This window comes from Tachyglossus aculeatus, chromosome 8 (assembly GCF_015852505.1).
Source record: "Tachyglossus aculeatus isolate mTacAcu1 chromosome 8, mTacAcu1.pri, whole genome shotgun sequence".
Taxonomy (NCBI): Eukaryota; Metazoa; Chordata; class Mammalia; order Monotremata; family Tachyglossidae; genus Tachyglossus; species Tachyglossus aculeatus.
The window spans coordinates 36,994,091-37,011,729 of NC_052073.1; the positions used below are offsets into that span (position 1 = coordinate 36,994,091).

The 17,639-nt window shown below is 48.7% G+C and overlaps 1 protein-coding gene across 1 annotated transcript in view; it reads left to right on the top strand.

Annotated features, from left to right (window-relative positions):
* The first annotated feature begins 3,332 nt into the window (after positions 1-3,332).
* The window catches only part of BPIFB4 (BPI fold containing family B member 4), a 32,259-nt gene continuing 17,952 nt past the window's right edge, over positions 3,333-17,639 (top strand). Inside the window, exons 1-6 of the mRNA XM_038750072.1 lie at positions 3,333-3,339; positions 8,051-8,173; positions 11,700-11,749; positions 12,251-12,738; positions 13,442-13,546; positions 15,448-15,591. Of these exons, the coding sequence (XP_038606000.1) occupies positions 3,333-3,339; positions 8,051-8,173; positions 11,700-11,749; positions 12,251-12,738; positions 13,442-13,546; positions 15,448-15,591 (917 nt within the window). The remainder of the gene's footprint in view (positions 3,340-8,050; positions 8,174-11,699; positions 11,750-12,250; positions 12,739-13,441; positions 13,547-15,447; positions 15,592-17,639) is intronic.

The following is a 17,639-nucleotide window of genomic DNA, read 5'->3' on the forward strand; positions in this document are numbered from 1 at the left end:
ATCTCCCCTCTCCGACGTGCAAACTCTTTTTTTTATGGTATTTGCTAAACGCTCACTCTGTGTCAGACACTGTACTAAACGCTGGAAGCAAATACAGAAGTGGAAATAGATAATATTGATTCATTTAAGACTTCACTCATTCGATCGTATGCATACTGGGTGCAAAGCACTGAACTAAGCACTTATGGGAGCACACTAGAACAACAAACTGACACATTCTGTGCCCACAACGAGCAGATATTCTTGTTGGGGTTTGGGTTATTTTTTGTTGTTTCTTTTAAGGTATTTGTTAAGCACTTACTAAGTACCAGGCACTGTACTAAGCGCTGGGGGAGAGACAAGTGAATTAGGTTGGACGCAGACCCTGTCCCACATGGGATTCACAGTCTAAGTAGGAAGGAGAACTGGAGAATCGAGGCATGGAGAAGTCAAGTTACTGGTCCAGGGTCATACTGCAAGCAATTTGCAGAGCTGGTAATAAGGACAATGATAATAGTAATAATAATAATAATAATAATAATAATAATAATAATAATAATAATAATAATAATAGTAATGATAACAGCAACCTGATCCAGATCCTGGGAGTCCGAGGATCTGGGTTCTAATTCTGGCTCTGAGAATTGCTTGCTGTGTGACCTTGGGCAAGTCACTTACCAGCACTTCAGTCTCTTGTTCTCCAACCCGATTTGCTTGTATCCACCCAGCGCTTAGTACAGTGCCTGGCACATAGTAAGTGCTTAACATACATTTATCTTTATTATTATTACCAATCCAAGGGCAAACCACGATATTCAAGTGGATTATCCTTCATACAGATTAACCGGGGCATTTTCCTTTTTTTCAAACTCTCTCCCCATCCTCCTGGCTCACCAGAGAGAGAGAAAACACCCCTCCTCCCGCCAACAATTTCCAACACATTTTCTCTTTTAAGCCTTCCACCTCGACTACCAGGATTTTCCCCCTACCCCTTCGATTGGGATTTCTCCGGGAGATAAAGCAGACTTCCCGGAGTCCCCAGCCGGGGGATAAAGCAGGCTTCCCGGAGTCCCCAGCCGGGGATAAAGAGACAGGATGGGGTGTTGTTATTTCACTGGCAACCCCCCTTGTCCGTTGTTCCCTCTCTAGGAGCTCCAACTCCTAGGAAGCATCCAGACCAGGAGCAGACACAAAGAGTCATGGACATACTATCCCTCCCTCTGGGCTCCTAAGCCGTAAATTTGTGTATTTTGGCTCTCTTGCCGGCTCGATCATGTTCCCGAGGTCAAGCCTCTTTAAAGGGGCTTTAATCTCCAGGAAATATTCTTCCGGAGAGAGTTGGGGTGAACTTGCCCGGCCCGTCGAAGGTTTGTCAAGGGATCTGAGGCTACTGGCTTGGATTTTTGGCTGTGGTCGTTCTCCGGGCCTGTGTCGGGGAGGACAGCCGTGTGGACACAAGACGGCTCAAGGGTTTCCTGGGATTTCATCCAGACCCTGGATGGATATCTTAGTGTGTCCCATATTCCTGGTCTTGTAACCTTTTAAGCCGCGGTAGGCCCAGATTTCCGTGGGTCCAAAACATCCAGCGCACTAAAAAAGCAGCACAGTCTAGTGGCTAAATTCGGGCCTGGGTTCTTATCCCGGTTCTGCCACTTGTCTGCTGTGTGACCTTGGGCGAGTCACTTTACTTCTCTGGATTTCAGTTACCCCATCTGTAAATGGGGATTAAGACTATGAGCCCCATGTGCAACAGGGCCTCGGTCCAACCCGATTTGCTTGTATCTACCCCAGCGCTTACTATAGTGCCTGGCACAGAGTAAGCGCTTAACAGATACCACAGTTATTATTATTATTAGGTCTACAAGTCCCCAAATTCCAGATTTCCACATGCTCCATAATTCTGTAGTCCCACACGTCCCATAATTCCCTAATTCCATGCACCCATAATTCCTTAGGCCCACATGTCCATAATTCCATAGCTTCACACACACTCCATAATTCCACAGAGCCACGATTCCATGATTCCATAATCCCATGATTCCATAGTTCCATTTGTCCCATAATTCCATGCATCCCATAATTCCTTAGACCCACATGTCCCATAATTTCATAGTTCCACACACCCCACAATTCCATAGTTCCAGGCATCCCATAATTCCAGTCATGTATCCTATAATTCCATAGTTTCACACATCCCATAATTCCATGCATTCCATAATTTCTTAGGCACACAGGTCCCATAATTCTATACTTCCACATGTCTCATAATTCCATAGTTACACACCTCCCATAGAGCCACACATCCCCTAATTACATAGTTCCGCACATCCTAAAATTCCAAAGTTCCACATGCCCCATAATTCCATGGTACCCTAGTTTTCAACAGTCCACCTGAAGGGGAATTAAACTCGACTCCAGCCAGATTTCAATCAGTCGCTCAATCAGTGCTATTTACTGAACACCTACTTTGTGCAGAGCAAAAAAAACAGCCCTTTGGAAAGAGCATCAGAGTCAGTAGACACCATCCCTGCCCACAAGGAGCTTACAATGTAGCGATCAGTCAATCAGTGATGTTTATTGAGCACTTATTGTGTGCAGGGCGCTGTACTGAGCACTTGGGAAAATACAATATGATAACATCGGTAGACGCGATCCCTGGCTTCAAGGAGTTTCCAGTCTACTGTGTGCAGAGCACTGTACTGAGTGCTTGGGAGAGCCCAATAAGATAAGAAGACATGATTCAGGCCCTCCAGAAACTGACAGTCTACTGAGCAGAGTACTGTACTAAGCGCTTGGGAGAGTCCAATACAATAGAGTTGTGAGACATGTTCCCCACCTGTCCAGGCTTTCAATGCAATGAAGACACATCTCTCCCAGAGCGTTCCTAGGTGCCAAACATTCATTCATTCATTCAATCGTATTTACTGAGCACTTACTGTGTGCAATGCACTGCACTAAGCGCTTGGAAGAGTACAATGCAACAAGAAACGGTCACATTCCCCATCCTCAATGAGCTGACAGTCTAGAGAAACAGTCTAGAGAAGCAGCGTGGCTCAGTGGAAAGAGCCCGGGCTTGGGAGTCGGAGGTCATGGGTTCAAATCCTGGCTCTGCCAATGGTCAGCTGTGTGACTTTGGGCAAAGTCACTTAACTTCTCTGTGCCTCAGTGGCCTCATCTGTAAAATGGGGATTAAGACTGTGAGCCCCTCGTGGGACAATCTGCTCACCTTGTATCCTCCCCAGCTCTTAGAACAGTCCTTTACACATAGTAAGCACTTAACAAATGCCATCATCATTATTATTATTAGAGGGGAAGGCAGACATGAGGAGAAATAAATAAATGAGGATGTGGACATGAGCGGTGTGGGGCTGGGAGGGGGGAGGAAGAAAGGGAGCCAGTTGGGGTGATGCAGAAGGGAGGAGGGAGAAGAGGAAAGGGGAGGCCTCTTGAAGGAGGTGGCTTTGAAGGGGAGATAGTAATTATCTGTCAGCTCTCTCCTCCTTCCTCTTCTTCCATGCCCCATCCAAACTGGTGGTCCACCTGTCCAATAGGTTCTATCCCTAGTGAACCGCCTTCCCATCCCCAACTCTCTCTGGAAGCGGGGTGACCCTGGACAGGACTTCCAGAAGCTAAGAATCCAGCCGCCGGGTTAAGTAGGGGTTTACGTGACACCCAGTGGGATGGCTGATATTCGGCTAATCGGCCGGGGGCCGGAATTAACCAGAAACCACAAAGAATCCAGGGCTTCTTCCTTCCGAGCCGAGCTTCTGTGGATGATGGGGAGGGGTTGAGGGGGTTTCTGCTCACCCACGAGGGGGTGGTCCCAGGATATAAAGAGGCCGCTCTGGTTCGGGCCAGACTCAAGGGAGGCGAAGGGCCGGTCTTGGTTTCAAGAGGAGCCTGCTGACATCTCACTGGAGTAAGAAGGGTCTCGTTCACCTCGGGGGTCGGGGTGGGGGGAGAAGGGAGGGAAGAGGGAGTGAGAACACAGAGAGAGGAAGGTTAGAAAGGGGAGGAGAGGAAGAAGGGGATGGGGAAGACAGAGGAAAGGAAGCAGAGAAGGGAGAAAGGGGAGAAAAAGAGAGGGGGACAGAGAAGGAGAGAGGGAAAGGAAGCAGAGGGGGAGAGAGAGAAAGAAGACAGAGGTAAAGGAGAGATTTGAGTGCTTACTGTGTGCAAAGCACTATACTAAGAGCTTGATCACTGTACTAAGTGCTGGAGATGGAGAGGGAGAGAGAAAAAGGAAGCAGAGAGAAAGAAGAGAAAAGAGGGAAAGGGAGAGGAGAGGCAGAGAGGGAGAGGGAGAAAGGAAGAAGAGAGAGGAGAGAAAGAGACCCAAAGGGAGAGAGAGAAAGGTAGCAGAGAGGGAGGACAGAGAGGGGAAGAGGGAGAAGAGACAGTGAGGGAGAGAGAGAAAGGAAGCAGAGAGAGGAGAGAAAGGGGGGAGAGAGAGGGGAAAGAAAAGGCAGAGAGGAAGTTAGGAAGGAAGCAGAGAGGAGAGAAAGAGAGGGAAAGAAGGAGAGGAGAGAAAATCGAGAGAGGAAGAGAGAAAGAGAGAGGAAGAGGAAAGGAGAGAAAAGAGTGAAGAGGGAGAAGAGAGAAACGACAGGGAGGGAGGGAGAGAAAGGAAACAGAGAGGATAGAAAAAGAAGGGAAGAAGGAGAGGGGAGAAAATCCAGAGAAGAAGAAAGGAAGCAGAGAAGAGAGAAAGAGAGGGGAAGAGGAGAGGAGAAAAAGGGGTGAAGAGGGAGAAGAGGGAAGGGACAGAGAGGGAGAGAAAGGAATCCAAGAGGAGAGAAAGAGAGGAAAAGAGGGAGATGAGATAAAAGACAGTGAGGGAGAGAGAAAGGAAGCAGAGAGGAAAGAGAGGGGTTAAGGGAGAGGAGAGAAAGAGGAAGAAGAGGGAGGAGAAGACAGAGAGGGAGAGAAAGGAAGCAGAGAGGAGAGAAGAGTCAGAGAGAGAGAGGAAGTAGAAGGGAGAGAAAGGGGATGAGAGAGGTGGCGAGGGGAATAGGGAAGGAGAGAGAGAGAGGAAGCAGAAAGCAGCGAAAGTGGGAAGAGAGAAAGAGAAGCAGAGCCTGAAGGGGAAGAGAGAGGGAGAGGTGAGAAAGGAAGGTGAGAGAGAAAAGTAGCCGAGAGAGAAAGAGGGGAAGAGAGAAAGAGGGGAAGAGAGAAAGGAGAGAAGAGAGAGAAAGAAAACAGAGAGGGGAGAAAGAGGGAAAAAGGGAGAGGAGAAAAGGAAGGAGAGAGAGAAAGGAAGCAGAGAAAAATAGACAACAGCGAGGGAGAGAAGAGAAAGGGGAGAGAGAGGTAGGGGTCATGGAGGGAGAGATAAAGGAAGCAGAGAGAGGAGAGGAAGAGAGAGAGGAGAAGAAGAGAGAGGAGAGGGGACAGAGGGAGAAATGAAGGAGAGAGAAGAGAAAGAGGGAAAGAGAATGGGATAAAAGAAGGAGAGAAGAGAGAAAGGGGAAGAGGGAGAAAGGAAGAAAAGAGAGAGGAGAGAAAGAGGGTAAGAGAGAGGGGCCTCAGGGAATAGGGAAGGAGAGAGAGAAAGGAAGAAGAAAGGAGCGAAAGAAAGTGGGACGAGAGGAAGAGAAGCAGAGCCTGAAGGGGGAGAGGGAGAAGAGAGAGGGAGAGGTGGGACAGGAGGGTGAGAGAGAAAAGAAGCTAAGAGAGAAAGAGGAGAAGAGCTAAGGGGAGAAAGGAAGCAGAGAGAGAAGAGAGAAAGAGGGGAAGAGAGAAAGGAGAGAAGAGAGAGAAGAAAGCAGAGAGGGGAGAAAGAGGGAAAGAGAGAGAGGAGAAAAGGAAGGAGAGAGAGAAAGGAACCAGAGAAAAATAGACAACAGAGAGGGAGAGAAGAGAAAGGGGAGAGAGAGAGGTAGTGTTCATGGAGGGAGAGATAAAGGAATCAGAGAGAGGATAGGAAGAGAGAGAGGAGAGGAAGAGAGAGGAGAGAAGAGACAGAGGAAGAAAGGAAGGAGAGAGGAGAGAAAGTGGGAAAGAGAATGGAATTAAAGGAGAGAGGAGAGAAAGAGGGGGAGAGGGAGATAGGAAGCAAAGAGAGAGGAGAGAAAGAGGGTAAGAGAGAGGGAGAAAGGAAGCGGGGGGGGGGGAAGAGAGGGAGAGGAGAGACAGGAGGGCGAAAGAGAAAAGAAACAGAGAGAGGAAAGACAAGGCGGGAAAGAGAGGGGGCAGGGAGAGAGAGAAGCAGAGAGGAGTGAAAAAGAGGGGAAGAGAGCAAGGAACAGAGTGAGAGTGAGAGGAGAGAGGAAGGAGAGAGAAAAAATGCAGAGAGAAGAGAGAAAGAGGGGGTAAGGGAGGAGGGTCAGGGATGGAGAGAGAAAGGAAGCAGAAAGAGGAGAGACAGGGGAAGGAAACAGAGACAGAGGAAAGGTGAGACAAGATGGAGAGAGAAAGGAAGCAGAGATAGAAGATAGAGAGAGAGGAAGGGGAAGAGGGTGGCAGAGAGGGAGAGAGAAAGGAAGCAGAGAGAGGAAGAGAGAGGAGAGTCAAGAAGGAGAAAGGGAACACAGAGAGAGGAAAGATAAGGAGGGAGAGAGAGAAAGGAAGCAGAGAGCAAGAAAGGGGACGAGGGAGAGGAGAGACAGGAGGGGGAGAGATAAAGGAAGCAGAGAGAGAAAACGGAGAGGAAAGGGGGATGAGAAAGGAGAGAGAAAGGAAGCAGAGAGGAGAGAAAAGGGGGAAGAAAGATGGGGAGGAGAAACAGAGGGAGAAAGAAGGAAACAGAGAGGAGAGAGAGGAGAAGGAGAGGAGAGATGGAAGGAAAGAAAGGAAGCAGAGACAGGAGAGGAAGAGAGGTGGAGAGAGGAGACATGAAGGGAGAGAGAAAGTAAGTAGAGAGAAAAGAAGATAAAGAGGGGAAGAGAAATAGAGGGAAAGAGGAGAGAAGAGAGAGGGAAAGGAAACAGAGGAGAGAAAGAGGGGATGAGAAGGTAGAGAAAAGAGACAGAGAAAGGAAACAGAGAGAGAGGAAGAGAGTGGAGAAAAGAGACACAGAGAGAAAGGATACAGAGAAAGAGGAGTGTAGAGGGGAAGAGAGACAGAAGGGGAGTGGGGCATGGGGGGAGAGTGGAAGCAGAAAGGGAGGAGAGAAAGAATGAGGAAGAGAGAGAGGAGAGGGACAAGAAGGGAGAGAAAAGGGATCAGAGAGGAGAGAAAGAGAGGGAAAGCGAGGGAGATGAAAGACAGGGAGGGAGATTAAAAGGAAGCAGAGTCCCTCTGAGGAGAGAAAGAGAGGGGAGGACAAAGCCGGGGAGAGGCGACACAGGGAGGGAAAGAGGAAAAAATGGGGAAAAGAGAAAGGACAGAGAAAAGAAGGGAGAGAAAGAAAGGAAGAGAGAGGAGAGGAGAGAAAGCGAGAGGAAGAGGTGGGCAGGGAGGGCCAGAGGAAGCAGGGAGAGAGGAGAGGAAGAGAACATGGAGTCCAAAATGATGTCCTTTGCTCAGCCTTGAGAGGTGGTCCCCTGAGGAAGTGTTGGGTTGGAGGTCTCTGCTTGGAGCCCCAAGGTGGGGTAGGGACCGTGTCCGATCGGATCCTACCTTCCCCAGCGCTCAGCTCAGTGCTTAGCACCTAATAAGTGCCTGACAAGCACCGGCGTTATCGTTAGAAGTATTAGAGAAACAGCGTGGCTCTGTGGAAAGGGCACGGGCTTTGGAGTCAAAGGTCATGGGTTCAAACCCTGACTCTGCCAACTGTCAGCTGTGTGACTTTGGGCAAGTCACTTAACGTCTCTGGGCCTCAGTTCCCTCATCTGTAAAATGGGGATTAAGACTGTGAGCCCCACGTGGGACCACCCGATTACCTTGTATCCCCCCCGCAGCGCTTAGAACAGTGCTTTGCACATAGTAAGCACTCAATAAATGCCATTATTATTTACGGAGCACCTACGGTGTGCCGAGCACTGTACTGAGCGTCTGGGAGAGTAAAGTAGAGTTGGCAGGCGCGATTCCTGCTGTCAAGTAGCTGACAGTCTACGGTGGGCATAGCAGTGTGCTGAACGCTTGGATCATGGCCCTCCAGGAGCTTATTGAACGCTCATTCCATTCGCAGGGGCCGGAGCTATGGGGTGGAAAGCCTTTTGCCTGGTGACGTGGAGTGGACTCCTCATTTCCGCTCAGCCTCAGTTGGGAACGAACACCGTCTTCAGGGTCAACAAAGATGTCCTAAGTAACGGTCAGTCGAGCGGGGAACTGGTTGTTGAGAAGCAGAGCCCGGGCTTGGGAGTCTGAGGTCATGGGTTCAAATCCCGGCTTGCCAATTGTCAGCTGTGTGACTTTGGGCAAGTCACTTAACATCTCTGTGCCTCAGTTCCCTCATCTGGAAAATGGGGATTATTATTAATAATAATAATAATAATAACGGCATTATTAAGACTGTGAGCCCCACGTGGGACAACCTGATCACCTTGTATCTCCCCCAGCGCTTAGAACAGTGCTTGGCACATAAATACCATCATCATTATTACTATTTATTATTCTGCCGTTCTGGGAGTGTGCTTTTTGCGGCATTTGTTAGGCGCCCACTACATGCCAGGCACTGTACTAAACACTGGGGGAGATACAAGATCAGCGGGGGACAGTCCATGTCCCACATTCTAATAATAAGAGTGGTATTAAGCGCTCACTACGTGCCAGGCACTGTACTAAGCGCTGGGGGAGAGACATGATCATCGGGTTGGACACAGTCCATGCGTGGCTCAGTGGAAAGAGTCCGGGCTTGGGAGTCAGAGGTCATGGGTTCTAATCCCGGCTCTGCCACTTATCAGCTGTGTGACTTTGGGCAAGTCACTTCACTTCTCTGGGCCTCGGTTCCCTCATCTGTCAAATGGGGATGAAGACTGGGAGCCCCACGTGGGACAACCTGATTACCTTGCATCTCCCCCAGTGCTTAGAGCAATGCTTGGCACATAGTAAGCACTTAACAAATACCAAAATTATTATTACTATTATTATTATCATAATGACAATTGCGGTATTTGCTAAGTGCTCACTATATGCTAAGCACTGTACTAAGTATTGGGGGAAATATAGAGCTAATTCATTCATTCTTTCATTCATTCAATCGTATTTATTGAGAAAGGACAATTCAGCTAATCAGCTTGGACGCTGCGGAATTGTACTTTCCAAGCACTTAGTACAGTGCTCTGCACACAATAAGCGCTCAATAAATATGGTGGAATGAATGAAGGACACAGCCCACGTGGGATTCACAGTCTTAACCCCATTTTACAGATGAGGGAACTGAGGTCATACAACAGACAAGCGACGGAGTGGGATTAGAACCCAGTTCCCTCCGACTCTCCAGCCTGGGCTCTAACCATTAGTCCACAGAGGCGTACGGAGGGGAATGGTGCCCTCCTTGTCCTGGAAGGGATTTTCCTGGTCCCTGCCGAGTCAAATTCCCGGGACCAGATACCCGATGACCAGGGATTTGCGTTCCAGTGGGCAGCCCCCCGTAATTCCCTGCTTCCCGACGAGTCAGGGAGAAAAACGGCATTTCGGAGAAAGCCATCCTGTCCCAACATCCAGAATCTAGCCTCGAGGATGTTCACAGGATGTAGGGAAAATTCCTTCATCCATCTGACTGAGCACTGAACTGAGCACCAGAGAGAGTAATGATGATGGCATTTATTAAGCGCTTACTATCTGTTCTTTAATAATAATAATGGCATTTATTAAGCGCTTACTATGTGTAAAACACTGTTCTAAGCGCTGGGGAGGTTACAGGGCGATCAGGTTGTCCCACGGGGGGCTCCCAGTCTTCACCCCCATTTTCCAGATGCGGTCACTGAGGCCCAGAGAAGTGAAGTGACTTGCCCAAAGTCACACAGCTGACAATTGGCACAGCCGGGATTTGAACCCATGACCTCTGACTCCAAAGCCCGGGCTCTTTCCACTGAGCCACGCTGCTTCTCTTAAGAGTAGGTAGACGCAAACCTTGGTCCCCAAGGAGCTGATGAAAGAAATAGTACAGAACACTATACTGAGCACCAGGGAGAGTTCTGGAGAGTAGGTCAGTCAATCGCACTTACTGAGCGCTCAGTGACTGCAGAGCACTATACTAAGCGCTTGGGCGAGGACACTGTAGTGATACAACAGACACATTCCCTGCCCACAATGATCTTACCCTTGTCTCCCAAGGAGCTGATGCTCCATGACGCGCAGGACACTGTATTGAGCACCAAGGAGAGTCCAGTATATCCTTCCTTGTCTCCCAAGGAGCTGACGATCCATGATGCTCAAAACACTGTACTGAGTGCCAGGGAGAGTCCAGTACATCCTTCCTTGTCTCCCAAGGAGCTGACGATCCATGACGCTCAGAACACTGTACTGAGCACCAGGGAGAGTCCAGTATATCCTTCCTTGGCTCCCAAGGAGCTGTAGATCTACAATGTGCAGAGCACTGTACTGAGCACCAGAGAGAGTACATAGACATTATTTTTCCGTGGCTCCCAAGGAGTAGACAGTCTTCAATCTACAGGAGAAGAAATTCTTCCTCTAAGCCTTCAGCTCATTCATTCAATCCTACTTATCGGATGCTTACTGTGTGCAAAGCACTGTACTAAGCGCCTGGGAGAGGTCGATACAACAACAGACAGACACCTTCCCTGCCCACAACGAGCTCACAGTCTAGAACTCACAGTCAGCTCATCGTGGGAAGGGAACGTGTCTACCAACTCTGTTGTACTGGAGTCTCCCAAGCGCTTAGTCCAGCGTCCGTGCACAGGAAGTGCTCAATAAATCGTGGCTCAGTGGAAAGAGCCCGGGCTTTGGAGTCAGAGGTCACGGGTTCAAATTCTGACTCCGCCAATTGTCAGCTGGGTGGCTTTGGGCAAGTCACTTGACTTCTCTGGGCCTCAGTTCCCTCATCTGTAAAATGGGGATTAAGACTGTGAGCCCCCCCCCCCCCAACACCATGGGACAACCTGATCACCTTGTAACCTCCCCAGCGCTTAGTACAGTGCTTTGCACATAGTAAGTGCTTAATAAATGCCATCAATCTCTGGGCCTCAGTTCTCTCATCTGTAAAATGGGGATGAAGACTGTGAGCCCCATGTGAGACAACCTGATCACCTTGTATCCTCCCCAGTGCTTACAACTGTGCTTTGCACATAGTAAGCGCTTAACAAATGCCATCATTATTATTATTATAATTATTAATAAATACCACCGATTGATTGATTCTCAACAGCTCAGGGCCCAGAAAGGAAGGCGGGAGTTTCCCGAGTGGCCCAGTGTAGGAGGGGAAACTGTGCCCTCAGTTTCCTCCCTACCCACTGCGTTTCCCTTTGGGTCGGCGGAGGGAAAGAAAATGGGAAAAGTCCCCCTCATCGGAGGTCACTGAACAATCAATCAATCAATCGTATTTATTGAGCGCTTACTGTGTGCAGAGCACTGTACTAAGCGCTTGGGAAGTACAAGTCGGCAACACATAGAGACAGTCCCTACCCAACAGCGGGTTCACAGTCTAGAGGAACAGTTGGGGTTTGGCTGAGGGGTGGGCTGGGGGCTGGGGAAGGGGAAGGAACTGTGAGCCCACCTTCTGGACTGTGAGCCCACTGTTGGGTAGGGACTGTCTCTATATGTTTCCAACTTGTACTTCCCAAGCGCTTAGTACAGTGCTCTGCACACAGTAAGCGCTCAATAAATACGACATTGATTGGTTGATCCCACACTGACCCCGTCTCCTTCATCTACAGCAATTTCAGGCTCCCTGCAGCAAGAAGACGTCCTTCAGTCCGCCCTGAGAGATGCACCCCTTGGGAAGGCGGGGGACGATGGAGGGGGGCCCCTCCTCGGGGGTCTTCTAGGGGGAGGGGGAGGTGGAGGGGGCCTTCTGGGGGGTCTTCTGGGAGGGGGAGGGGGAGGAGGAGGGGGAGGCCTCTTGGGTGGCGGCGGAAGTAGCGGTGGTGGGTTGTTGGGGGGTGGCGGGGGCGGTTTATTGGGAGGTGGTGGTGGTGATAGTGGTGGTGGTTTGTTGGGGGGTGGGAGTAGCGGAGGCGGGGGTGGCTTGTTGGGGGGCGGTGGTGGTGGTTTGTTGGGCGGTGGTGGTAGTAGAGGTGATGGCGGTGGTTTGTTGGGAGGCGTTGGAGGTGGTTTGCTGGGGGGTGGCGGTAGTAGAGGCGATGGTGGTGGTTTGTTGGGGGGCGTTGGCGGTGGTTTGTTGGGGGGCGGTGGTAGAGGTGGCAGGGGCGGTGGGGGTGGGGGTGGGCTTTTGGGGGGCGGGGGAGGTCTTCTGGGAAGGCGAGCCGAAGTCCCCAGAGGCGCCGGTGGCGTTCCCTATAACGACTTCCACGTCCACGGCCGTCCGGCGCAGACGTCCAACGGGAACCAGCTCGGGGGGAAGTACAGATATGGGACCATCGAATCCCACATCAGCCCGGCCCAGCTTGGGGGCAACTACCGCTACGGCGAGATCCTGGAGGCCGACGGACGCGTCCGTCCCAGGCGGCTGGGGGACTCTTCTGGAGGCCGGGGGACCTACCGGCAGGCCGAGATTCCGGCCGGGCCGGAACTGCTCCCAGGAGAAATCCCAAGGGGGGTGTCCACCGGCGCCTTGGGTCCCGGCGGCGTCCTCGGTGCCGGAGGGATTTTGGCCAACGAGGGCATCTTGGCGGGGCAAGGAGGCCTGCTCGGAGGCGGGGGGCTCTTGGGGGACGGAGGCCTGCTCGGAGGAGGAGGAGTTCTCGGCGTCCTCGGAGAGGGAGGCCTCCTCAGCACGGTCCAGGGAATCACGGGGTGAGGAGAGCTGGGGGTCTCGGCCGCATGGGGAGGGTGGGGGGCTTCTTGGGGCTTGCGTGGGCCAGTGACCCTTCTGGATTATGAATTTTGGGCCTCTAGCCTTCTGAACTACGACATTCTGGGCTTTGGCCTACTGGTCCCTAGGTTTCTGGCCTCTCTCTCTCTCTCTGGACAACAAATCTCAGGACTTTTGGGCCCTCTGCAGACCCCAATCTAGGGGAGTCAAGCTAATCACCCCCAAAGACAGCAGCTACAGGGCTTTGGTGGAGCTGAGCGTCTTGCAGGGGCAGGAGAGACTCCCCCCCGGGGTTGAGACGTGGCGGGGATGGCGGGGTGACTCCCTTCTTGTCCATTCGGAGCGGCTTAGTCCAGTGCTCTGCACACAGTAAGCGCTCAATAAATACGATTGAATGAATGAACTACCTCATAACCACCCCTCCCTCTCGTCCGCCCCAGAAGCCCAGAGCCCAGACAGAGCGCGATAGACGCCTAATCGAAACGGCGGCCTCGGGCCTTCGAAAGAGCAAAATTCCGCCCCCATTCCCAGGCCCAAGGAAGCTCCTTTGCAAAAGACCGTGGGAAGGGGAGCAGGAAACCTAGAGATCGATCCACCCGGGGCGGCGGTGTGAGGGGGGATGAATCGGAAATCGGGGGGTGCCGGGGTGTCCCGGCCCTCCACTCCCACGTGTCCGTCCACCAGGCTGCGGATCGTGGAGCTGACGCTGCCCAAAGTGTCCGTCAGGCTCTTGCCCGGAATCGGCGTCTATCTGAGCCTCTACACCCGCGTGGCCATTAACGGGAAGAGGTGAGTGGCCGTGACCCAATCAATCCATCAATCAATCAATCAATCAATCAATCGTATTTATTGAGCGCTTACTGTGCGCCGAGCACTGTACTAAGCGCTTGGGAAGTACAAGTTGGACCCATGACCCAGAACGGGAGGAGGGTGTGCTTACTATAACAACTTGTACTTCCCAAGCGCTTAGTACAGTGCTCTTCCCACAATAAGTCAATAAATACGATAGAATGAATATAACAACAATAATAATCATTATTATTATTATTCTGTACTATAATCAGCATCAACAACGGAGAAGCAGCGTGACGTGGTGGCTAGAGCCCGGGCCTCGGAGTCCCAGAAAGTCACGGATTCTAATCCCAGCTCCGTCGCCGGTCTGCTGTGTGACCTTGGACAAGTCGCTTTACTTCTCATTGCCTCAGTTCCTTCATCTGGAAAATGGGGGTAGAGACTGTGAGCCCTCAATGGGACAGGGACCGTGTCCAACCCGATTGGCTTGGCTCTACCCAAGCATTTATTAATAATAAGTATAATAATAATGGCATTTATTAAGCGCTTATTATGTGCAAAGCACTGTTCTAAGCGCTGGGGAGGTTACAAGGTGATCAGGTTGTCCCACGGGGGGCTCACAGTTTTAATCCTCATTTTACAGATGAGGTCACTAAGGCACAGAGAAGTTAAGTGACTTGCCCAAAGTCACACAACTCACAATTGACAGAGCCAGGATTTGAACCCATGGCCTCTGACTCCAAAGCCCGGGCTCTTTCCACTGAGCCACGCATGCTTGGCACATAGTCAGCCCTTAATAATAATAATAATGGCATTTATTAAGCGCTTACTATGTGCAAAGCACTGTTCTAAGCGCTGGGGAGGTTACAAGGTGATCAGGTTGTCCCACAGGGGGCTCACAGTCTTAATCCCCATTTTACAGATGAGGGAACTGAGGCCCAGAGAAGTGAAGTGACTTACCCAAAGTCACACAGCTGACAATTGGCAGAGCCGGGATTTGAACCCATGGCCTCTGACTCCAAAGCCCGGGCTCTTTCCACTGAGCCAAGCGTGCTTGGCACATAGTAAGCTCTTAACAAATACCATAATTATTATCATTCTTATTATCGTGATTATACCTAAGTACTTAACGACAATAAAAATGATGATGCTTATTATTATTAATAACCATGATCATTATCATTATTACAGTCCTCTGACTGTCATCTGACTGACAAGCAGCATGGTTCAGTGGAAAGAGCCCGGGCTTGGGAGTCAGAGGTCATGGGTTCTAATCCCGGCTCCGCCGCTTGTCAGCTGTGTGACTTTGGGCAAGTCACTTCACTTCCCTGGGCCTCAGTGACCTTCTCTGTAAAATGGGGATGAAGGCTGTGAGCCCCACGTGGGACAACCTGATCACCTTGTATCCCCCCCAGCGCTTAGAATCAATCAGTCAATCAATCGTATTTATTGAGCACTTACTGTGTGCAGAGCACTGTACTAAGCGCTTGGGAAGTACACGTTGGACAGTGCTTTGCATATAGTAAGCGCTTAATCAATCTATCAATCAATCAATCGCATTTATTGAGCGCTTACTTTGTGCAGAGCACTGTACTAAGCGCTTGGGAAGTCCAAGTTGGCAACATATAGAGACAGTCCCTACCCCACAGTGGGCTCACAGTCTTAACAAAAGCTATCGTTATTTATTTTATTATCTTGTTGCGGGCAGGGATCGCATGGGTGGATGCTGCTGTTTCTCACCCGCCCAGGCGCTCAGTACAGAGCTCTGCACGTAATAAGTGCTAAGTGAATATGATTGCTCGTTTGATTATTATCACCATGATTATTTCTGATCCGGGGGAAGGGACGGGAGCCTGCTGAACTCTGAGGTTTGGATTTCTCCCCCTTTTCTCCTCCAGTCTCGTCGGGTTCCTGGACATCGCCGTGGAGGTGAACATCACAGCGAAGGTCCGTCTGACCATGGATCGGGCTGGCTACCCCAGGCTGGTCGTTGAGAGATGTGATACCCTCCTCGGGGGCATCAAGGTTAAGCTCCTCAGAGGGTAAGCGATGGATAACGGGTAGACCCCGCGCTTGGGAGTCAGAAGGACCTGGGTTCTAATCCTCACTGCGCCACATAGTAACAACAATGATAATGGCATTTGTTAATAATAATAATTATCACATAATTAATATCAATTAATTAACATAATTAATATAATCATCACTATATTGTTAATTATAATTGATTATAATAATCATATATAACTATCACATACCATATAATGATAATTAATTAATTAATTATGATTAATTATAATGATCATATATTTACATACAATCATCATATATTATATAATGACATAATGGTAATTAATTAATTAATTATATCAATTATAATTAATTGTAATAATTATATATTATATATGATTATCATATATTATATACTCATATAATGATGATTAATTAATTAATTATAATTAATTAATTATAATTAATTATAATGATTATATATTCACATACAATTATCATATATTATATAATGATAATTAATTAATTATATCAATTACAATTAATTATAATAATTATATATTTATATATAATTGTCATATATTACATACTTATATAATGATAATTAATTAATTGATTAAAATTAATTATAATGATTGTCTATTCACATACAATTGTCATATATTATATAATGATATAATGATAATTAATCAATTACATCAATTATAATTAATTATAATAATTATATATTTATATATGATATCATATATTATATAATTATATAATGATAATCGATTAATCATATTAATTATAATTAATTATTATAATTATTATAATAATCGTTATATATTATTGATATATTATTGATATAATAATAATAATTTGTTAAGCGCCGAGTTCTAATTCTGACTCTGCTGCATAGTAATAATAATGGCATTTGTTAAGCGCTTACTATGTGCAAAGCACCGTTCTAAGCGCTGGGGAGGTTACAAGGTGATCAGGTTGTCCCACGTGGGACTCACAGTCTCCATCCCCATTTTACGGATGAGGGAACTGAGGCCCAGAGAAGTGAAGTGACTTGCCCAAAGTCACCCAGCTGACAAGTGGCGGAGTCGGGATTTGAACCCACGACCTCTGACTCCAAAGCCCGGGCTCTGTTCACTGAGCCACGCTGCTTCTTAGAGAAGCAGGGTGGTCTAGTGGGTAGAGTCCGGGCCTGGGAGTGGGAAGGAGCTGGGTTCTAATCCTGCTCTGCCACAGACTTGTGGATCTTGGGCAAGTCACTTCACTTCTCTGGGCCTCAGTTCTCTCATCTGTAAAATGGGGATTGAGATTGGGAGCCCAAAGTGGGACAGGGATTGGGTCTGACCTGCTTAACTTGTATCTACCCCCTGCTTAAAATAGTGCTTGGCACATAATAAACGTTTAACAAGTACCATAATTATTATTATGAGGATGAGGATGGGATTTGCTAAGCACTTACTATGTGCCAGGCACTGTACTAAGCGCTGGGGTGTTGTTCTTGTTGCCGTTCATGGTATTTGTTAAGTGCTTACTAGGTGCCAGACACTGTGCTAAGCGCTGGAGTCTTGTTGTTGTTGTTTATGGTATTTGTTAATGGCTTACTGTGTGCCAGGCACCGTACTGAGCGCTGGGCTGCTGTTGTTGTTCTTTATGGTATTTGTTAATTAATAATAATAATAATAATCATGATGGCATTTATTAAGTGCTTACTATGTGCAAAGCACTGTTCTAAGGGCTGGGTAGGTTACAAGGTGGAAAGAGCCCGAGCTTTGGAGTCAGAGGTCATGGGTTCAAATCCCAGGTCTGTTAAGTGTCAGCTCTGTGACTTTGGGCAAGTCACTTAACTTCTCTGTGCCTCAGTTACCTCAACTGTAAAATGGGGATTAAGACTGTGAGACAACCTGATCACCTTGTAACCTCCCCAGCGCTTAGAACAGTGCTTTACACATAGTAAGCGCTTAAAAAATGCCATCATTATTATTATTATTATCAGGTTGTCCCACGTGGGGCTCCCAGTCTTCATCCCCATTTTCCAGATGAGGTCACTGAGGCCCAGAGAAGTGAAGTGACTTGCCCA